We start from the raw sequence: 23,067 nt of genomic DNA on the forward strand, positions 1-23,067 counted from the left end.
TAAACTGTTTTCATCCTAAGCTGATGTGAGCCCTAGTGATTATCTGCTGTGCTGATGGGAGAGAGGAATCTGGTTGCTCTCTGGGCTCTTTGCATGACTCAACTTTGGTGATCTCTGCTGTGGTTCAGGTGCTACTGCTGTGACCTGCAGTAGATTCAAAGGGACTCCTGGGTGTCCTGGTACTGCAGGAAGAATCCTAATTGTTGGAGACATAGTTGGCAAAGATGTGCTTTAGGCTCCAAGTGATTCCTTTCAGCTGCAGTTCAGCTGCTTTCCTGCACATAAAACATTTCTGGGCTTTCTTCATGTTCGGATGTGATCATTTCTCAGTGTTCCAAACTCAGAGTACTCTCAGCCCACCTGCTTGCGCTTGAGGGTGGAGTTATTTTGCAGTTGTGACCCAGAAAAATCACTGCCAAAGATACCAAGCATTGTGTCAGCAGAAATCGTGTCCCTGGGTGTCAGGGGAGTGCATGAGGTTCCCTTTCCACTGACATCATACTGTAGCCTCGTTTCCTTTAATTGAAAATTGGTATCTCCCTGGTATCCTGACAGGCCTCATCCTGGATATCAGGGCTGTGACACTGCCTTTTTGAGAAACAGCACTGTGGTGTCCTGCCATAACACCCAGTGAAACCTGTGTGGGAACAAGTGTCCAAAGGTGCTTATGAGTGAAGTGTTCATCTACCCTTATTCAGTCTTGGTATTTTTATTAAGGACTTCAATTTCTTTACATAGCAGGATTCAGATTTTTGGGTTTTTTTTTGGCTTTATAATTTGTCTTTATCTGAATTTTCCTCTGCAAATGATTCTGTTTGCAGGTTGCTGTACTTGCTTCAGCAGGAGAGCTCGAGCACGGAGCTGAGGACGGAGTGCGCCGTGGTGCTGGGCAGCCTGGCCATGGGCACAGAGAACAATGTCAAATCCCTCCTAGACTGCCATATTATCCCAGCCTTACTGCAAGGTACTGCAGGGCCCATGTCAGTAGATGTTCCTAAGGGACTGAAATAAGCAAAGATAATGAAGCTGAATGGTCCCTTCTGCCTGTGCTTGTAGGATTGCTGTCTCCAGATCTGAAGTTTATTGAAGCTTGCCTGCGATGCCTCCGGACCATCTTCATCAGTCCTGTGACTCCAGAGGATCTGCTGTACACAGTAAGTTGTAAGCAGATTATGATGTCCTTTTAAAACCTGTAGAGGTGGTGGCAGTGAAGAATCTTGTTGTGTGGAGTAGTAACAGGGGCGTGTTTGATCAACAGCATCAGCATTTCTCACCTACACAGAAGGTATCTGGCTCCCCTATCATTTATAGCAGTGTTTGATATGAGATGGTTGACAGGTAGCACACTGATAAGAACAGAACTAACACTTTCAGGCCTCTGTGCAATCCTGGCAGCATTACTTTCTGAAACTTAATTTTACGTGACACAGTGCTGCCACACTGGGGCGGCGGGGGGGGCTGCTGCTTAGTTTTTGTGCTTCCAGTGGAAGAGCTTCACCTCCAAAATGTCACTTCTCTTAGTTATTCTGTGTGTGATTTGTGTTTAACTGCCAGGAGAGTAGGAAATGTCCCTGCACCGTTGCTATGCTGAGATCTGCTGGGAGTGTGTGACAGTGGGGCTGTTGGTGCTGCCCCTGGTGGGGTTACTGGGCAGAGCCCTCTCTGAAGGCACTGCTGTCCCCTGGCCTTGCTCCAACTCAGGCACTGCCTCTTTTTTGGGAGGAGAAGGAGGCACAGCTGGCCTCTGATATCATCCCTTCTCTACAGTTCAAGTGTCTGTCATTGCTAAACCAATTCCTGTGCTGTAATGTCTGTTTTGTTCTCTCTTCCTCTTCCAATGAATTCCTACATTTCATTTCAGAAGTAGGTATGTAAACTTGCAGTTTTCTGTAGAGTCAGTCTTACCACACATCTATCCTGAGCTTCATCTGCTGGTTGGTCTGTCTCCTGAAGTCTTCCTGCAGCTCTTCACACCTTCTATTTGATGTGTGTAGGTAATCAGCCAGTTTTGTCCTCCACTGTTCACTGCCTTTTCTCCAGTTGTTTTTGGGCTGTTCAGCAAGGAAACAAACCCCAGTGCAGACTGTGTGTGCGACCACTGAAGGCACCTCTCCTGAGTGATCCAAGAGCTTCCTCTTTGTGTGTCTGTTGCTTCCTCTGGCTCCACTCCATGCTCCCAGATTCCCCCAAGTCAGCCTCTACAAGTTTGTAATTGCAGAGGCATCTGCTTCCTGCTCTCAGTCTCTGGTCAGGGCTAAAGATGACTGTGTCCATTAACATCCATCCCTATTCCCAGGGATCAGTGCTCAGTAGAGACTATTAATGGCTCCCTACTTGGACATTTGATATCTTGGAGAGAAAGGAAAGGGAAGAGTATGGACAGAAATGGGAAAGAACAGCATTAGCATAGAAATTACCCTGATGTTGTAGGAACAGTGTGCCCAAGGTACTGGGGTCTGTGTTTCATCCTTGCCTTCTGTGCTGCACAGCAGTGACACCAGAACTGCTACCCCAGTCCTTCAGGCCAGTGGGATATCCTGGAATCAACCATAACTACAGGAAACAAGCGTCTGGTGAGGGGTCCTTGCTCCTTAGTTCCAACTGTAATTCCTATTTTCCCATCTTCCATTCCACTTGGACACCTGGAAGTTAATTATTTTATGACTGTGCTGAAGGTTCTATTTCTAAAAATCTGCTTTTTTCAAGGCATGATTTGAAAAGTAATAAATGCAGATCCTTTGAAAAGGAGAGGTGTTTTTCCTGTCTCCTGGAAGGTGTAGCCACAGCCCACACTGCTGCAGGCTGTGTTTCACAAGGCAGCAGTTGAGACATTGGCTTTGCAATTAAAGGAGTAATTATGGGCCTAATCAGCACTTCATGACAGACACTCTGCTTTGCCACACTGAGAAGAATGGGAAGAATGTAAAGTTCCCATTTGGCCTCCCTTCTTCCCTCTTTGTTTCCAAACCCAGCAGCTCCAGGGAGACTGTCACCATTTCCATGCAGCTTCACATCTTCCAGTCCTCTCATTCTGCCTTTGTCAGGTTTATTTTGAAAGGTAGGAGACTAAGTTTGTCAATGGCTTTTCATTCCTGCCCAGCAGATCTGGAGAAAACTTGTGAAAGGTTGGATCCTGAGTGTATCCCAGATGGACACTTTCCCAGAATTTCTGTGTGGTTTGACTGCATGGAGGATACTCTCTCTCAAACCTTGGCCAGGACTGTTTCCAAGACAAGAAGTTCTGAGTTAGCTCCACATCTGCAGGGGTGTTAGAGTCACTCCAGAGGTTTCAGAGGAGCTCTCAATTAAAATCAGGATAATACAAGTTCTTCAAAGAGTGCTGCTTTTAAAGCATTTCTTTGTGTTTGTAGCAGGTCCACATCATCCCCAGGGACCTGGATATTTCTCCCAGCAGAAATGCTGTGTGTCAGATCTACACCTTTGCTCTTGAACCTTTCCTTATGGACAGGAGCTTGAAGGATAAAATATTGGCAGTTTTGTGTAAGTAATTATGTTCAGTTCTGAGGACAAAATAGTTCTTCGGAGGTGGAAACATTTGGGCTGTTTCCTGTAGGACTTGGGATCTGTCCTGGGAAAATGTGCAGCCCCACCCATAGGTGTGTTGAGCTGGATGAACCCTGAGCTCCCAGAAAGGGCAGGGGTTTAGTGCTGATGCTGAGATGTGACAACAGGTTGTACCCAGACCTGCTGTGCCAGGTGAACACATCCTGTGGAGAATTCCTGCATGGGAAGGGAGCAGGCTTTGGACTGAGAGGGATTGATTGACCATCCCGCACATGGAATGAGGAGTGACATGGGGTGCAGGGGTGAGAGAACTGTTGAGGTGAAGATAATTGATTTCTCAGGTGATCCTGGGAGGTGCTGTGTCCACATGAGGCAGCAGCTCACCACAGCTGGGGGTGCTTTGATTCACTGAATAGATTGAAGCACTGAGGCACATCCAGTTGGAGAGATATCCTGTCACTACCACTCTTACTGTTCTATCTAAAACAAAAAGAATGGATTCAGTGTCAGGAAACACTTCCAGCCCATGTTTCCTGGCAGATGTTCTCAGCTGTGATCCCATTTTCCTTCCTCAGTGGACCCAGGTACAGTTTTACTGGGCAGTTGCTGTCTATGCTGCTGTGCTGGCCTGGCAGGAGGAGGCACCTTCTCTGCTGGGAATGAGTCTGTCCTTCCAGGGAGTGTGGAGAGTGCAGGCAGTGCAGCAGGATGAGCCTGTGCTGCTCAGACAGTGGGGAATCAGTCTGAGCAATCTCCCTGTCTCCAGCTTAGGTGAGTGGTGATGCCAAGGGAAAGGCATTCATTGCTCCCTCCTGGGCAGCTGGTGTGGAAAACCTGACGTCACCTGGAGAAAGGGAGAGCATCAGACTGTATTACAGTGATTAACACCCAGGTGTTTAATGAGCAGTGATCCCACACTGCTCAGGGATTGCTGCCACCAAAGGAGGAAACTGGGTCAGCTCCTAATGCTTCCCTCCTTCCTTCCTCCTGCTCTTTGTGGTGGCTGAGCTGGATGTTCTCCAGGCTGAACTGCTTCTGGAAATGAGACCTGCAAAATAATCAATTCTAGCTCATGGAGCTTGAATTTAAGTTATTTGGGTGGATAGGAGCATTTCTGTTTGTTGGCTTGGACAAAAGAAGAGCAATCCTCTGCTATGAAGAAATGTTTGAGGAATAGATCTTACAAATTTTGTTTTAGTGTTAAAAAGGAATATGAAGAAATTAGGTATTGGGATCCAATCAGTAAATGCAGCTGTTAATTCCCTCTGAGTTCTGTTTGGATGATTTTGTTACAATACATGTGATGTAGAGATTTTTGTCATAAGTTGCTTGGAACTACTTTGTTAGCAGACAATATTTTAATGGATTTGTGAATCTCAGTGTTTTAAGTGTCAATTATGAGTATAGGCACAACCTCACTAGGGTTGCAGGCAGGTCCTTTGTACTTAGGTATTAATATGAATAGAAGTGGAATTATGTAGCCTCATATTGACACAGAATCACTATTCACATTCAGTTGAAGTCAGTAATGTCCACACCCCCCTTTACTTTTTCTAGATTCTTTATGATAAACATACCAATATAATTAGACAAGATGGATATATTTTAGCAAAATCAAGGAGCACAATTAACAGTTTTCTCACAAGCACTCTTGCAACGTTCCAAGAGCTTAACTGGATAGTTATTTTATTCAAAATTGAAAGCAATGTATTTTTAGTAGTTTGGGAGACAAAAACTAGGCTATGAGAAGATATGTTCCAGTAGAAGCTGTGAAAACATCAGCTCTTCTCCACTTCTCTGCTTCAGCCGATTTTCAGGGGCTCCTGGCTTGTCTTCTGGCCATCTATTTCAGATACTTTTTAGTTAACAAAGAGTAATCTAAATGTTTTTCTTGTATATTTTGACTGAAATCTGATTTTCATAAGCAATTCCACTGGTTCAGGTTTACAGATGAGGTACAAAGCCTTTCTGACAGCTTAAGGGAAAGAGGGCAAGTCCTTCTACAGGACCACTTCAGTCACCCTTGATCTAGTAAATAAATTAGGGCTACTCTTCTGGCTTTGCTTTTCTTCCCAAGGGAGCCCCTGGTGGTCTAGGGGTAAAGGCGCGGCGCTATCACCGCGGAGACCCGGGTTCGATTCCCGGTCAGGGCCACTCCCGGGCAGGTGGGGCTCGTTAGCCCTTAAAGGCAACCCACCTACGTCCTAAGGACCTCACTGCCACTGTCCAAGTTCGCTTGGCCCCGGCAGATGAACCTTAGGATTAAAGGGTGGGCTCAGTTCCGCGCACACTGTGTCTCACCTAAAAAATCCAATGCGCAGGCTGGAAGGTGGAAAGACCTTCCCCGGATCTTCGCTCGCGAAGACTGGCCATTATTATTACTCTTCTGGCTTTGCTTTTCTTCCCAAGAGCCCCAGTGCATACTGACACCTATGAATTCTTATCTAGAACCTCCTGAAGGTTTACAGAAAAGGACAAGAATCTGTTTTAATGGGTCAAGTGTGTGGAACCACAGAGGAATCCTGAGTATACTGTCAGTTAGTTTGGCTTTGCCTCAAATAAGGAGACACTTAGGAAGTTTTGGGGACCTGCTAAGATGGTTTGTTGAGAGCAAGGTTGGCCTGTTGGCTGCTTCTGTTTGCTTTTTTGTGGAAATTTGCTGCTCTACTTGGCCTGTGCCCAGTCCCCACTTATTTCACAGCCCCCTGCAGTGTCCCCTCTGCCAGAGAAGGTCAGGATGTGCTTCCTTGTGGCCCTGAGCATCGCTGCTGTTACAGTATGTGTGTGGAGCTGATGGCCACCAAACCAGTCCCTTGCTGGCCTTTGGCTTCTGGAGTTGGGAGGAAATCCTGTGTGTGTCAGTGTGCCACGTGAAAAGACACATCAGATGGAGCCGCTTTTGGCAGGGCCCAGGAGCACTGCCAAAAATAGTTTGTCCCTTGCTCTTCCTGTGCACATCAGCAGGAGATGAGCAGGGGTGTATGGATGGTGTGCCTGGCAGGAAGGTTTAGGGAGGTAACTTTCTCTCTGTAGGATGCTGGAATGGGAAGTGAGGCTGTTGCACATTGATCCTTTCCAGTTATTGAGAAACCAGCAGTAGAAACAAACTGGTTTTATTCTCAGTGTGTCTCTTGGCTCTGCTGTCCTATTGTTTTCTGTTGAGAATGAGAAGGCTGGATTGGCAGCAAAGCTTCCTGAAACAAGTACGGTAATTGTCTGTGTATATAAATATGAAATATTAAACATAAAAAATAAATGCTGCAAATCTTTGCCTAATCTCAAATATGTGTGCAAAGGGGGAGACTTACACGTGTTTATTTTGATAGTATTAAAATGTGTGGTTGGAAATTTCTCAGGTAATTTGAAATAAAACTTCTCATAAGCAGCTGTGTCTCTGAAGCTGTGGTCACTCTGAGCTCCGGTCAGGCTGCTGCTGCTTTCAGTGCTGGCAGAGGAGCTGAGGATGAAGGCTTTGCTGTAATTTTAATCTCCCTCTCCCTGAGCAGAGGGCTGTAACTCATCATTCTGCAGGTGAAGCAGAGTCTCACTTACGTGTGTAGGGCCAGTATAGCACATGTTTTTTGGGAAGGAAGGCTCATTCAATCCTTCCCTCTGTTCAGCTCCCTGTATCTCATGGAAGTAATTTAGTTCACTACTTTCCAAACTGAAATGACCATTGTTTATTTTAACATCACCACAGTTGGTGACACTAAAATGCGCTGGTAAAAGTAACTGAGAGCTCTAAAATGTTACAGTTTTGTGACTTCCCACAGAGCTTGAGTAACTGGATTTGTTTGCTTAGGGGAACTTACCAAGAACCATGGAATGATTTAGGTTGGAAGGACCTTAAAGATCATCCAGTTCCAACCCCCTGCTTGGGCAGGGAACCTTCCACTTGAGTCTCATGGTTTTTTTTTTGCTGATTGATTTGGGTTCTCTGTCATCGGTGCCACACTCACCATTAGAGTCTATAGTGTGTTTGAAAGACAAAAGACATCCTTGCCCCCAGGAATAAGTGAGAGTGAGTGGCACAGGGTTCCAGGGCGCTGTGCATTGTCCAGCCTGGCACCTTGTTCCCTCCCTGCTCCCTTCTCCTGGGAACTGCACTGAAAGGTGAGTCCCCCTTGTAACAGGACAGTGCTCAGCCAGCTCCTGCAGTGATGCTTTCAGTGCCCATGTGTGCAGTTGGTGTGCTTGCCCTGCTTCTTTCATTGTTTTGTCACAGAGATATTCTGGACACAAATCACAGAAGTTTCATACCTAACTTGCATTGACCTTTTGGTTTTTTCCAGGAGGATTTAGCTCAGAACTGTCACTTGTGCCTCCAAGTCTCTCCTGAACTACTTTATTGGTCCTGCTGTGTGTCCATGGAAGTTTCAGTGGAGAGAGGGACACTGAGTGCAGAATCTGCAGTGCTGTTTAAATAACAAACTGAAGAAAGTGTGCTGACATACAGTGTTAATCCTTTTTCCCTCTCATTTGCAGGATGCTACAGTGATCTCCCACCTCATGGCACTGCTCAGTAGGTCTCGATACACACAAGAATACATATGTCAGATCTTCTCACACTGCTGCAAAGTAAGGAAGAGAACACATGTTCTTTGTGCAAACTCCTGTGTTGTGGCCTATAAAAACCTGTGCATGTGCTGCCTTCTGTGGCAGGAACGTTGGGACAGCAATGGCTGAAGTGTTACTGCTCTGGATTTGCTGCAGGTCTATTGGGGTCGTGTGGGCTTCTCTACAGTACAAGAAAACAGGCAAATAAGGGGATTTTTTATAGGCTTTGGCTACTAAACCCAGCCAACAGTCTGGGCAAATATCAGTCTCACTATTAGCAGGATAAATCTGGGAAGACTTTTATTTTTCCCCAGAAGCCTCAAGACTGTGAGCAGCTCCTGTGGGGGTCCTCCAGCTGCTTTCAGGAGCTGTTCCAGACCCAGGGAGTGTTTTCTGAGAGGTACTGTAGGTTGAGAGGAAGGGAAATGCTCTGAGCTGAGCTCTGTCACTCACAGGTTTATCCAGGTACATGTTCATTCCTGCTGTGTAATGCAGTTCTCTCTATAGGGGAAAACTAATTTTAAAGCAGCAGCAACACCACCCCAAACACAGGGTGTTGTCTTTCCCTCCCCCCACTCCTGGTTTCCACACAACACTCATTTCTGTATTATTGTTGCAGTTTTTTTGGTAGTTACTGTACCAGTGGGTTATACAACAAAATATCAAAATAATTCAGTGTAGGAAATAAGATTTTTACAGCATCTTCTCCCTTTAGAAACAGTTTAAAACTAGAGGGTCATAAACTGTATTTATCTCCCAGACTGACAAATGAGAAAGTTCCCAAGGTTATGAATTTGTAAGTATTTACCTTGAAAAATATCTTTCTACCTTATCACTTGCAATGAGACCTCTGAAACTCTGAATTATTCCTTTGTTAAGTGTCTGTTTCCTCTTCCTTGACTGTTATTTATGTTCACTCATCCCATTGCATTTCTTTTATTAAGTGAGACTGAGGACTGAAAACAGAGTTCATGTGATACAAAGGTGTAATTCAGCTGCTGATATTAATAGAATTGTTTAAAGAAAACATTAAGGCAAAATGCTACACTGAACTGTGGGAGTTCAGATCTGTATATTGGGGGGAAAAAATTGGTATTTTAAGAAGAAAAATGCACCAGTGAGGCATCTGCTGTTTAAGTGGCCCTTGAAAGTCTCCTTAATAGGCTGAGGAGTTGGAGGAGGTGAAAAACCAGGCCATGTGGGCTTCCAAGAGAAATAACCCAGGACTAATTATAGGGTGGCAGTTTATACACTCAGGGTTGGCTCTGTGGCAATATAAACCCTGCTGGCTGTGAGAGAACTGCTGAGTAATTCATCCAAGAGGAAAACACTTATTGTCATCTTTTCCCACATGAGTTACTTCCTTGCAGCTCCGTTAACTCCTGGTGGTGACTTGCACAGCAAACACGTTAACAGAGACCAATCACTGACCAAGGGCAGGGCAGAGGGTGCTCTTGAACTCACTGTTCTGCTCTTAATGCCTCCCCCAGATCCCTCTCAAACAAATTTTACAGTGAATCTTTGTCAAAAAATTGAAGTTTTTGGAAAGAAATTGATGGTTGTGTGAGCAGAGAGAAACATGACTGCACAAGAAAGGCAGGGTGTGGGAAGGAGTGTTAGGAAATAGTTGCATTTACAGAATAATAAACAGCTGCATAACAAAGGAAAATATTTGAGGTTGAGTAAACAGATTATCACAAATTGATGAAGAACTCCTTTCTCTCTTGCTCAGGCAAATGCAGCTGTTAAGTGAAAATCTAAAATGCCCCCTTCCTTCTTTTTTGTTTGGCTTTTGGGTTTCAGGATTGTAAGGTCAATTAGTGTATTTTCAGACAGAACAAAAACCTTCTCATACAGTGAAGCAGAAGTTGCAGGGCACTTTCTGACTTAACATGGATAGGCAAAGTACGTTTTTATAATTGAAAAATGATTAAATACTGGAAGTTTCTGTATTCACTGCATCTTAAATGAAGACTCTACCTTCCCCCAAAGGGGAGTGAGTGAGAGAACCTTTCTCGTGCTTTTTCCCTGAAGCAGTAAGTTCTACACAAATACTTAGGCAAGGCTTTAGTGTAGGTTGTAAGAGGTATTGATGCTTTTATGTCTCCCTTTCCTCATCTTAGTAGATTTGTTAATTGAACTAACAGTGACATATCACAGCTCCTGCTCCTTGTTCCTGCCTCCTATTCTCTGCTCACACCTGGTGCATCCATTTTTTTTTCTCCTCCTTACCGGCATCTTGTTTGTTTTGCTTCTCAGCCTTCTGTCTTACTCACCTGGAAAAACTCAGACCAGTTCTCTTGAGCTGGGAAATCCATAATTTGGGTTCCTGGCACATTGCTGCTGTTTCTGCTTTTACTCTGACTGCTCCTCCCTGCACTGCTGGAGTTAAAATTAGCAGGTGGGAAGCACTGACCCAGGAGAAGAGCCATCCTGAGCAAAGGAAAGGGTTGATTTACAGGGGAGCAGATGCAGTTCTTAACATCCAGAGCCAGGGTTCTATCAACAGAGGAGCAAATAGTAAACTGAAATCAGGGTGATGTACATGGTCTGTGAAAATGAAAGTCAAAAGTTGCTATGCAAGAGTCTGTCTCAGTTCGTTTGTTTTCAGAGCAGGTGGGAGTAAGTAAACTTTGCTATTTCAGTGATCAGTTTGAGGAGAGGAGGTGTGTGTTTGGAAACACAGGGTTGTGTAAATAACTTGAAAAAATACTTCTGGAACTTAGGTTTGAAAGCGGTGGCAACTGTGCGTGATTTCACTGCCAGTTGAAAATTAAAATGCTGTGTCTGGGAAGGGTCCAGGATAAAGCCTGTAATTCAAGGTAGCTTCCTCCCAGACCCCTTCTCCTGTGTGACCTTAGACCTGTGCTGGGTCCCTGATCCAAGGTGCAACTGCCTTTAGGTACCTGTTTTTGAAATTTCATTATGGAATGGAATTTCATTCTCCAGTTTTCACCTGTGTCTTTGCAGCTGTCCCTGTTTCTGGGTTGGTGCTCACCCTGCCCCTGACTGGTGTGTGCAAACACAGCCTGTCCAGAGGAGATCTTTCATGTGCCTCCCCTTGTGCAGCTCAGACACACACAGGTGTCACCTCTGGCCAGGCCTTTGGCCTGTTTACCAGAACCCACCGCCTGCATCTCCTGGAAGAATCACTGATACTTGTGAATCATAAAATCTGGGGCAATATGATTTCTTTTACTTGAATTTCATTCATTTTTTTCACATATTTTAATATCTGTTCTTCAGCTCCAACACTGGCATAGCTGCGGCTTTAAATCATTGCCTCAGCCACTTCTGTGTGCCAATGTAAGTGGTTTTCCTCCTTCAACCCTGTGTTTGAATTGCATTTTTTGGTAGAAAGCTCTTGGTGGCAGTAGCAGCTGAAGCATCTCTTAAAGCACCAGATATGTTACATCTAAAAGTAATTTTATGCTTTTTTCTTAGAGGTAAGAGATATTCTAAAAATGTTCTTTTGATTATAAGAGGAATCTGATTTCAACTGCATCTCAAATGAGAGAATAAAGTGGCTCTGATGCCTCCCAGGGTGTGTAGAAGTGCCATAAACTCAGCTGGGTTTGAACAGGAGATGAAGGAGTGAAGAGACTTCCTTCACTTACAGATTACTCAGGGCAGTGCATGGAGGGATGAGAAAAGCTGGGCCATCCTAAAAGCTGAGTTTAATTTTGCACAGCCCGTGCTTAATGTAGAGCTGGCCAGTCTCATGAATGACCCCCCTCCTCAGGAGAGGGTTGCAAGTCACAGATCAGCTTTGCCCAGACACTGCTGAGGGCTGCAGGTGTTGAGATTGCACGTTGTTTTCTCAGCCTCTGAGCCTGCTCATACTACAGCAGTTCTGAGACTTCCTCCTGCAAAACCCAGTATTTGGGTGTCATTCCAAATGCTCTTTTGGAAAAAGTATCAGTGTATTAGCCATTGCCAACTTAAAGCCTGAGGTCAGTAAATAGGTCATGGCTGGCTGGATTTATGGCTAAATGTGTTTGAAACTAAAATGAGAATAATAAATTGGAGGAACATGTGAATCTGTTCTCAAAGCACTGTCGCTCTGTCTTGAACCCGTTTCAGATGAAATCCCCTCCCTTCTGAAGTTAGAATTGTGGAAAATTAACAGTGAAGAAAACATGAGTGACCGGGGATCTTTTATGTGACTTGTACAGAAAATCAGGAGCTTTCAGTTGTTTCCAAGAGGAAGAGTAGAAACAGAAGTGCTCTATCCACCTTTCTTCATTTGTGAGAATTAGTGGCATTGCCTATTGAAGGAAAAAGTGGAAATGATTACCAAAAAAAGGACAAATGCTATAAAAATAAGAATTAGACTTGTTTATTTAAAAAATGCTATGCCAGCTGATCACAAAGTAAATGTTAGTAAATCCACCTTAAATTTCTTAAATCTGTCTTAAATACTTGACAGTGAATTGCAGATAATGGAAACCTTTTACATATTCTTTTAAAGAATTAATGGTGTTATGTTTTCCTTTGAAGGGTCCAGATCACCAGACAATCTTATTTAACCATGGAGCTGTTCAGAGTATTGCACATCTCCTGGTCTCCACCTCCTACAAAGTAAGACATTAAAAATGTTCTGTGTTTAACATATATTTATGAAAGGAATCCAAATGAAGATTATAAAAATTCTCTCTATGCCTATGAATTAAAGTTATAGACAGGGATAATGTGCACCTGTAGAGCAACAGTTGGTTTTACAACTGGGAAGATGATCATGGTCCGTCTTCCCAGTGTCAAAAAACTAAGCAACCATGAAATAAGTTATTCAATTAAACCAAAACGTTATTTTGGATTGAAGGAGGAAGATCCAACGTGAAGAAATCTGCCAATCCTTGTCACACACCTGATACCTGAGCCTGTACCATGGCAGTAAAACTCATGGGGTGCATTTATTTTAACATTACTTTAGAATCACTTCAACCAGATGGTTCTCTTTAGACATTTTACTAAGCTGACCTCTAAAGGCTTCTGAACTGTAAATTTTAAGGACACGTATTTTTGGTTCTCTGACATACTTAGGAGTCCTGGGAAGGAAAAGTGCTATTGTGCTATACTTCCATTCTTTGTTGTTTTTTGCTTTGTGGGGCATCACAGGTAAGACCAGTATTTCCTGTTTAGTTCCCAAGTTCTATCCTCGCTGGTTTTCTTCACAAAGAGTTCACAACACACCCATAGGAAGATAATTCCACCATGGAGATAGCAAGAAGTCAAGGTGTCAGTTAGATGTTCATTCACCATCTTCGTGTCTTGCTGATGTACAGCACTGGTTCCTCCCAGCCTGTGCAGCAGCGTGGACCAGTTGTGCTCTGCAGTTGGCATTTCTGTTTCCCCTCTGTTCTGTTTGCACACAGGTCCGAATGCAAGCATTGAAATGCTTCTCAGTTCTGGCCTTTGAGAACCCCCAGGTCTCCATGACTCTGGTAAATGGTGAGTGTGATGCTGCTGATTTGACACTCCCTTTATTGACTGGCTGAATCAGAATGACTTTGGGTTCTCTTTCATTGCAGTGTCAGTGGATGGAGAATTGTTACCACAGATTTTTGTGAAGATGTTACAAAGGGACAAGCCCATTGAAATGCAGCTCACGTCAGCCAAATGGTAATTGTCTGCAGGAACGAGAGTAAAATAGCATAGAGGGTAATCTCACTGCTTAACTGCTCCCTCCTTGCTTCTTCCAGAGTAATGTGTGCTGTAAAATCTTAGCAATAATTGTAGATACCCTTTGCATTATCTAAGCCCTTGAAGAAGTGCTTCTCACCTCATTTTATAACGTAACTTTCACTCTTTGCTGTGCATAAACAAGGGAAAATGTTGCTGGGCAGCAGTTTTGTGAGGAATGTGTGTTCAGCCATGTGGATTTTCACCAGTAGCTTGGAGTTTAGGATGTTTTGCTTTGGACAGGCTGTGGTCAATCCTGTGTCCTTGCAGAGCACAATTCCTAAATATTTGTTACCTGCCCTCCTTGAACCCCTGCTCAGAGCACTCTGCTCCTTGGGGCCGTGCTGTGTTGGAGGCTGCATTGAGGTGATGAGGGAGCAGGGTTAGTCCTTCTTCCCAGCTGTTTTTAATTAAAATAGATTATTCTTCAGGCTTCACGTGCTCATACAGCAGAATTAATGTCATTAATTAATTTTGTGGTTCAGATCAGATTTTCCCTGCTGGTGTGGGCACCTTGGTGTGTTCATGTTCACAATGACTCTCTACTCTGTGACAAAACGTGCTCAAGTTCCATAACAGCAACACTTCATGAGCTGAGAATTGACTCCTTTAAGACTGTTTTCCTTTTCTTGTATTGATAATAATGGAACAAATCACTTCAGGGGGTTAAAGAGATAAAATTGCCCATCGCTATTAAACAACTAAAATTAAATTTCACTCAAGAGTTTGGTCACTGTTGTATTGTTTGATTGTTCTTTGAGGTTTTAATGGGTTTTTTTTGACCAGCAACAGCAGATTCTCTGAGTTCCCCAACCAGTTTCATGGACACTTGTCTCAGTGCAGGGTCTCTTGATCCTGGGTGAGGAGCAGGTGGGGCAAGCAGGATGGCCTCTGGAGTCATGTTGCCAGGCTATGATGACCTAACTCATTCCTAAAAGCGGTTATGAAGATGTGTAGGTGTGGGGGGGGTTCTTGGGAAATCCCCTTCCATGTGGGAGGTCTGTCTTGGGACCTCCCACCCTCCTTTCCAACCACAGTTGGTCTGTGCAGTTCAGGTTTTACTGGTTGTGTCAAGCAGTCCTTAGTGAAGAAGGCAAGTTAAATTAATTACATTGTAACAGTCTCAGTTCTGACGGATTTGTGGGTTTCTTTGAGAAGTCAGAAAATACGTAGGGAATGATGCTTGGAAAATTAATTTTTTGTACTAATCTCGAGACATAAAGCAGCTGGTAAGTCAGGAAGGCAAGTTGGGAGTTCAGAGAATTGTCTGGCTCTGAGCTGTCCTTGTTTTGGGATGGACACTCCCAGGTCTGACTTGTCCAGGTCTGACTTGTCCAGGTCTGACTTGTCCAGGTCTGACTTGTCCAGGTCTGACTTGTCCAGGTCTGACTTGTCCAGGTCTGGCGTGACTTGTCCAGGTCTGGCGTGACTTGTCCAGGTCTGGCGTGACTTGTCCAGGTCTGGCGTGACTTGTCCAGGTCTGGCGTGACTTGTCCAGGTCTGGCGTGACTTGTCCAGGTCTGGCGTGACTTGTCCAGGTCTGGCGTGACTTGTCCAGGTCTGGCGTGACTTGTCCAGGTCTGGCTTGTTTCGGATTGGCAGGAGTTGGGAGGACATCCCATCTTTTGCTGTTGCTCTGCAGAGCTTTGGCTGAGGTGGACCAAAATGATGTGGTGTAAGGCAAAAAGAAAGTTGCAGGAAAATGCAAGACAAACCAGTATCCTGAGTTTCAGATGGGATTTCTAATTAGTCCTTGGGCAGTCATCCTATTTAGGGCTCCAAAGCCTCCATTTCATGACAGTCCTGGGGGTTGCAAAGACTTACTGGCTTTTTCTCTATGAGTGCATTCCCTGCTTGATTCCCTCCAAGTCAGACTCTCTCTCCTTTTTTTTCTGATGTGAGTAATAGGTGGAATTGTCACAGGTCATCCCTTTTTCTGCTTCTAAAGTAGACTTTGCTCCTGCCCTGCCAGCTTCGGTCAATTAATCTGCAGTTCCTCTTTGATTTATTACCAGAGTTCTTGGAATACAGATCTAGAAGGGTTTTTTCCTGCATTTTTGAACCTTCCCTTAAATTTCTGTTTGAATCCACACTGGCATAAGAGGCTATGTTAAGAGTTCCCTTCTTTTTTCCCAACAATTGAATCAGACCTGGAGGACTTGATTGAAATGGATCCTTCACTTGAGCAGCAGAGTTGGCACAGAGGGAAGGGCAGGAAGCCTCTTGGGAAAGGGCTTTGCAGCTGCAAGTGGAGCAGTAACCTTTTCTGCTAAAGCCACCAGAATTGCCCCCAGCTAAGCCAAGTCTATTTTACCTGCAGTAAAAAATTGCTTTCTTTCATATTTGAAATAGAGCTACTTTGCCTGGCAGCTGTGAGATTGTTCAGGTGTGAAAATGAGTCTCCTGCTGTCAGCTCAAGGCTTGGGCAGTAAAGGTTTATCAAATGAGCTCTGTGCCAACAGTCAAGTCTTACCTCTTACCTTCTGAGAAACAGTCTATAAAGAGACTTCTGATGGTGGGATTTTTAGCTGTGGCTGTGGTTGGAACAGGATGAGTGATGTTGCCCTCTAAGAGATGAAAGCAGCCACTCTGGGCCCTTGGGAGGATCTCAGGAATGTGGTGAAACACGGTGTGGTTACAGGGTATGAGGATATTGCTGCTCCTTAGCTGAGCAGTTCTGATTGACCCTCTGTACAATTTCCACTTGCCCCCTTGAGGGTCAAAATGTGTTTGTTTTAAGTCACTTTGCTGCAATACAGTTGTATTCCTGCACTGTGGCAGGAGAGAAGGCAGTTCCAGTGGTTAGTTCTGAAGCTAACCCTAAAGATCCTTGGTGCAGAGCAGTTCCCTGCAACTGCCTTGGAGGAGGGAAAAGCTAAACCACCTTTAAACCACCTCTGGTGGGTGAAGGACTTTGCACTTGTGGTAGCTCGGGGCACATTCAGAGGTACCTCACCAGAGCCATTTTGCACCTGTCTGTGTGTCAGCACTGAGGCCTTGGGCTTGTCGTGTCCGCTCTGAGTTGTTTTCCAATAAAGAACAAGTGCTGGTGTGGATCAGAGCCCTGACTGGGCTGTCGTCAGTGAGGATGTGCTGATGGCTGGGGACAGACATCCCAATGATCCCACATCTCCTGGGCTGGTGCAGAGCCTGAGCTGTCAGACCCCTCCAGCCCTGTGCTGGCTCTCTCCTCATTGCTCACACAGCATGGGCAGGTACTTCAAACAAAGGAGGGACTGGGTATATTCCTCCTTTACCTTAATGCAAGTTGTTCATTTTGGGGTTTTTAGCTGTAAAAGAGGTTTGTGTGCCAGTCAGAGCTGTTGCTTTGCCCCTTTGTGACCAGTGTGTGCTCTTTGTACTGAGCAGTGTTCCAGCAAGGTGTCCCGCACCACAGATCTGCCTAAAACTACCCTTTGTGTGCCCAAGTCCAGTGAGCACTGATGGATTTAAACCAGTGGGAGGACAAAGGGGAGGGCATTCCATTGGTACAGGGGGTTGTTCTGGAACGTCTTCAGTGCCTCCAAGGCCCTGCAGGTGACTGTGTGTTGTGTTGTTGTTGCAGCCTTACTTCCATGTGCAGAGCCGGAGCAATACGGACAGATGATCCCTGCATCGTCCTCAAGGTGAGCTGTGTCCTGCTTAAACCACCTCTTCAATATCCAAACCCACTCCTTTTTGTGCTAACCATGACAGCTGGTTAAACAGTTTTCTGTTCAAAATATTTTCTCATGTAGGCCTATCCTGTTTTTATTTGTCTCGTATAAAAAGTGGCACAAAATTTGTTGCACCAAAGATTCTAAAGCACTGAGTTCTCCTGACTTCAGTTAAAAAAAATTAGTTGCCTGCTTTCCCTTTGTGTCTTTAAACATTTATGGTGGCATGACTTTTTTAAGAAGCTTTAAGTAAAGAATCATACTAGAAGGTCAGTATCCAGAAATAAATATCCCAGAGTTTGACTCACATCCATTTGAGGTTTGTAAAAATGTCAGTAACCATTTGTAACTACCATGGAAACAACATTGTTAACCTGGTCTCTGCAGATGACCAGGGCACTAATTTGTTTTTCAGCAGCTTATTTCACGAGGCTGAAGTCAGAATACTTGCAGAGTCTGTATGTGGAGCTTGTCATGAGCAGATGATTTCTCAGGTTTCACAATTTTTTGTGTATATTTGTCTTCTTCATGCTTTGGCCAGGGAAATTTGTTATTAAAAAAAACCTTAATGCTGAAATATTTGCCTTGATTTTTATACTGAGTGTGCATCCAGTACAGGAAACATCATTAAATACCATAGGAATGTAATCTCTTTCTTAAAATTCACATTCTATAGGTAGGGAAAAAAAGGAATAAAAAAGCCAGTGATGAGCAAGTGTGTCATCCAGGGATCAGGTAATGCCGGCAGTGCTTGCTTTTCCATTAGGTATGGAAGTTTTGGTGTAGTGCTGCAATAAGAAAAGGGCTGGGAAGGTGTGTTCAGGGAGCCAGGGGCCACTGCTGAGGCTTTGCTGCAAACCCATAGCAGCTCCTGCAGGCCTTTGAAACTGGAGAACTGCCTCCAGAGTGCTGGGAGCTGCTCCTCAGTGCTGCTCCTGGGTGGTGCAGGGGAAGGAACAGGCTGTGTGTCATGTACCACACCAGGAAAGCCCAGTCCTGCCTTTCAGTACCCAGGGCAGTAGGTTTTGGGAGCAAGATTTTGGTGTCCATCATTCTGGATGAAAAAACCATGTGTTGTCTGGGACAAAGGCCCACCCCTCCTGCCTTTTTGTGCAAGGAAGTCCAAAGTACAGTTCATTCCAGGGTGGATAGTGGCATCTGTTCTGCACAAGCTGCATCCTTCTCCCTCATTCCCTCCTCCTTAGCTTTGCTCCAAGTGGTCACTCCAATTCCCTGCTCTCTCTTCTCTCTCCTTACAATACCTGCAAACTGAGGGCTACATTCCATTCTCCCAACCTGTCTCTCTGCAAATCTTCTTCTCTGGAAATATCTTCCCTTGCTAAATCCCCCCTGTCTGCTGCCCCTGGGCCTGGTCAGGCCGTGTGTGTTCCAGAACTGTTCTCTCTGGGCAGAGGGAGCAGGGACTGCTGCTGTCAGCAGTGGCAGGTGATTGCTGAGAGCTGGCTGTGGATAACCACCTTCCTTTCAAACCATTGTGAACAGATTTGCTTCCCAGCTCACAGCAACAGCAGCACTTTTTCCCCTCATGGAAGCTGCTTCAGCACAAATAAATGTTTTAGGCTGTGGAATTACATTTATTGTATGACTTGAGAGGAAATGAAAGGATGAGGAGAGAAGGAAGGGGTTGTTCAAACAGCCCCAGGGATCTCTTCTCCAGGAGCTCATAGTTCTAACACAGTGTCTCTGTGGTTCACCCAGTCACAAATCCCCTCTGAGGAGCTAAAGGCAATGACCCCTTTGGTATTCAGGAATTACTGACCCTTTGCTATCAAACTTTCTGCATTTGGAGGCCACTCAGGGATGTGTGTTCCCAAAATGGTTTTAAGTTATTTTCATTGCCCAATTTGAGTAGTGGGTTGGCCTGGAATGTGAAAAATAAAATCACTTGGAATGGGGAGAAGGCAGAGCGGGCTGGTAAATAGTGGGTTTGATAGGAAGGGAAATTATTTCTCTGGAATCCTAATAATGAAAGTGACTGTCCAGATAACATTGACACATCCCAGCAATACCCTGGGAATTAGATATTCCATCTCACAGCTCATTTTCAGACTTTTATCTGCTGGCCAGGTGTGCTTTGTGCCTCTTCATTTTACACCTCTGCACAGTCCTGTGCATGGATGACATTGTACTGACCTTTGGGTCCCATGGAACAGTTAAAATGTGTCTGTCAGAATTCTTCATTTTCTTTGGTTTTAAACAGATGGAATTGCTAAGTGTTGAAAACCATGAGATTTGTGTTTCTTGGGTGCCTGCAGCCAGTGACTTAACAACACCCAGGCCTGAATTCCAAGAAACAGCTCCTTTCAGGCCATTTGACCTTGGAAAGATTTAGGAAGTACATTGTCTTTGTGATTTAGACTTGGAATTCCACTTCTTTTCTTTCTCACTCAGCATGAATGTAGTTTTTTGAGAGTTTATGTTCAGTCTTACCTGATTCCTCAGGTGCCAGGTGTGCAGAGAGGAGGTGCTCTGGCTCGCTGGATTAGCTGCAGGATTCACAACTCCAGTGGTAATCCTGCTGGTAACATCTGTTTTTTTCATAAATGTAAAATATTCCTGTAACTCTGCTTCCTTACCAGTGCAATGGAGGTGAAATATTTATCCATTTGGTCATTTGAACAATCAGTAGGTAAATGGTATTTCAGGTCCCCAAAAGCATAACTCTGGGAAACATTTACTGGAGCCATTCTGTTGAAGTCAGTGGAATTACAGAGGCACAAACCTTGGTGTTATTCCTCATCCATTTTCAGGCTTGTGTTGGTGAGGCTTGAGTGAACAGAGTCCCAGCCCCTGGAGAACTGCTCTTTATGGAGTTAAGTGCTTTTCATTGAGCTTCAGGTAGAGAAAGACCTGATTGTTTTTAATGTTCAGAGTAGAGAAGGTGTGACAAAAGTCTTGCTGTTTGAGGGTAGCCAGGGTAGGGGATACATCAGAGTAAGGCAGAGAGGACCTGGAATCCAGGTGGGCTTCATATCTGGGTGACCAGATATGCTGCTTAGGAGAATTCCTACCTTCCCTGCTGCTCCAGGCAGCCAGTGTGTGTGAGAGGAACCTGAGATTATTTCTCACCATGTTGTCCTTAGTTAATCCTGGATCGTAGGAGGGCAGGAGGGATCAAGTACTTCTTGTGGGCAGCTTGGATACTTCTGGTTCCTGTGTGTAGTAAGAACAAACCTGCAAATACCAACTTCTGAGAGGAATTTTTTTTTTTAAGCTTTTGCAGAACTTTGTCCATGGTCACTTCTAAACTTTGCATCATTTTGGCTGCATGAGAAGTTGTTTAAAAGTAGTCCACTGTTTACTTGGTGTTGCCTGAGCAATTTCTGCATTTGTGGGAGTCTTTAAAACCCCCAGAGTGGTGTGTTTGAAGGTTCTCTCTGAAGCACAATGCTGAGCATTGCCCCGGGACAGCTGTTGGACTTTTTGGAGTTTTTTATGAACAAAACTGCACTAAACCACCCTGGTTGGGTTTTTTTGTTTGTTTGTTTTTAAAACTTTTCAGACTCTGCCATGCTTGGTTCGAATGTGCAGTAAGGAGAGGTTGCTGGAGGAGCGGGTGGAGGGGGCAGAAACCCTGGCCTACCTGATAGAGACGGACGTGGAGCTGCAGCGCATCGCCAGCATCACCGACCACCTCATCGTCATGCTGGCCGACTACTTCAAATACCCCAGCTCTGTCAGCGCCATCACCGACATCAAGAGGGTGCGTGCCCTTACCTGCCTCTGCAGCTTGGGAAAATGCTCAGAACTAACAAAAAATGAGCTCAGGGTATTTTCTTTATTATTCTATTTAAACCATATGTCTGAGTTCCTCAATAGAAAGGTGACCAGAGGCTTTAGTGGACTTCACTCCTGAAGTTCATAGGCCCCAAGTCTCACTCACTCGCTGCTTTCTCTGGAGCCTTCACTATCCAGACTCAAACTGTGTGTGTCTGGACTCCCTGTGCTGTAAATTTAAAAGTCTTGCCTTGAGGAAACCTTCCTAAGAGATAGTGGTCCATGTGAAGAGGGGTGGATTTCAGTTCTTAGGTCAGGGCTGCCAAATATCTGAAGTTCAGAGATGGCTCTGCTGTGTTAAAGCAGCAAAGCATGGGGATGTCAGGCAGCATTTCATATTATGAGCTGTCTGCACTTGCAAGAGGTTGGATGAACAGGGTCCAGATACACCTTGGCTCAGTTCCAGGGGTGTTGTACCAGGAGTTCTCAGCCATGAACTGTTTTATAAGATCTTCAAACACTTTCCAAAGCACTGCTGGATCCATCAGCCTTGGAGGCAAGACTGGCTTTGATATTCCACTTTGATATCCATTGCCTATTCCCCTCCCTCTTACTGAGTCTGATTTTGAGAAAGTACCCCAAAAAATGGATTACAGAGCCTTGTTTTTTCTCTGAACCTTCCCAAGATGTAGGCTCACTTCCACACCTTTGTGGAATGGGATTGATTCTGCACATAGAGCTACTGGAATTCCATGGAAAAACGCAAATTAAATGTAAAAATATCAGTTACAGCACAGACCTAAGCAAAAAGAAGTTTAGCAAATTATTGTGGAGTAATGGACATTGGCTGTAACATCAAAAATATGATCAGGTTCCAAATGTGAGTAGGGCAATTCTAAATATTATGACAGTGCTCTGAGTGTGCAGAGAGTCTGTAGGAGCAGCCAGCTGGGAATGCAGGGTTTGTACAGAGTGCTTGGAACTGCACCCTGTAAGGTAAAACTGCTTGAGCAGTGAGTGAGGGCTCTGCCAAACAGAGCTTGTCTGCTTCAAATATTTATACCAATTAGGTAACACTTGTGCTCTAATGTAGCTGCACTGGAGAGAATTACTCAGACAGCTTCATTTTTGGCAGTTCTTTTATTTCAGCACTTTGGTACTTAGTACTGGCATTTTCTTGGCACTTTGTGTAGTCTTTGAGGATGGCATTGTTTTGTGGAACTCTTTGGTACAGAGTTTGGAGGGCAGTCAGAATCACAGGACTGCTCTCACTGGAGAGAATGTGAGGAGGTCTGAGAGGCCATGTTTTCTGTCCAAAGCAGGTCAGCCCCAAACACCACAGTCCCTTCAGCTGCTGCTCCCATTGATTATGGAATCACAGAATCTCCTCAGATTGGAAGGGACCTACAGGATCATCCAGTCCAACTCCTGGCCCTGCCCAGGACACTCCAACAATCCCATCCTGTCCCTCAGAGCGTTGTCCAAACCCTCCTGGAGCTCTGGCAGCCTTGGGGCTGTGCCCACTGCCCAAGGGAGCCTGTTCAGTGCCAACCACCCTCTGGGGGAAGAACTTTTTCCTGAGATCCAACCTGACCCTGCCCTGGCACAGCTCCAGTCATTATCACACCCCCAAGCACTTGTTCCTGATCTGTGAACAGTGGTGCATCCCCCAGGTTCCCCCTCTGGCATCTGCTCAGAGGTGACCTCCCAGAAACCTGCAACACCTGCTGTGTTCCCCTACAGCAGAAGTTAAAACCCACCTTAAGATAAAGGTCCTGAGATTGAGAGACCAGCTTTGGCTCTTGCTTTTGCTTCAGTTCTCTTGATAAAAATTCCCTTGATGTTTTTTCACTCCTGGCTTGTTCCTGTAAGTTTTTGTTGGGGAGATAAGAACAGTTTTTGCCTGATT

At 44.8% G+C, this 23,067-nt stretch overlaps 1 protein-coding gene across 4 annotated transcripts in view; it reads left to right on the plus strand.

Annotated features, from left to right (window-relative positions):
• Positions 1–23,067, plus strand: part of ARMC8 (armadillo repeat containing 8) — a 62,675-nt gene that overhangs the window by 25,057 nt on the left and 14,551 nt on the right. For 3 of the 4 annotated variants that reach the window (XM_050328046.1, XM_050328049.1, XM_050328050.1), the window contains 9 exons: positions 822–964; positions 1,057–1,154; positions 8,011–8,103; positions 11,329–11,388; positions 12,583–12,663; positions 13,458–13,533; positions 13,614–13,704; positions 17,330–17,390; positions 20,944–21,144. In XM_050328046.1, the coding sequence (XP_050184003.1) occupies positions 822–964; positions 1,057–1,154; positions 8,011–8,103; positions 11,329–11,388; positions 12,583–12,663; positions 13,458–13,533; positions 13,614–13,704; positions 17,330–17,390; positions 20,944–21,144 (904 nt within the window). The remainder of the gene's footprint in view (positions 1–821; positions 965–1,056; positions 1,155–8,010; positions 8,104–11,328; positions 11,389–12,582; positions 12,664–13,457; positions 13,534–13,613; positions 13,705–17,329; positions 17,391–20,943; positions 21,145–23,067) is intronic. The other variant, XM_050328048.1, reaches the window with a different exon arrangement.

Source organism: Myiozetetes cayanensis, unplaced genomic scaffold, assembly GCF_022539395.1.
Source record: "Myiozetetes cayanensis isolate MyiCay16 unplaced genomic scaffold, myiCay2020 scf36, whole genome shotgun sequence".
NCBI lineage: Eukaryota > Metazoa > Chordata > Aves > Passeriformes > Tyrannidae > Myiozetetes > Myiozetetes cayanensis.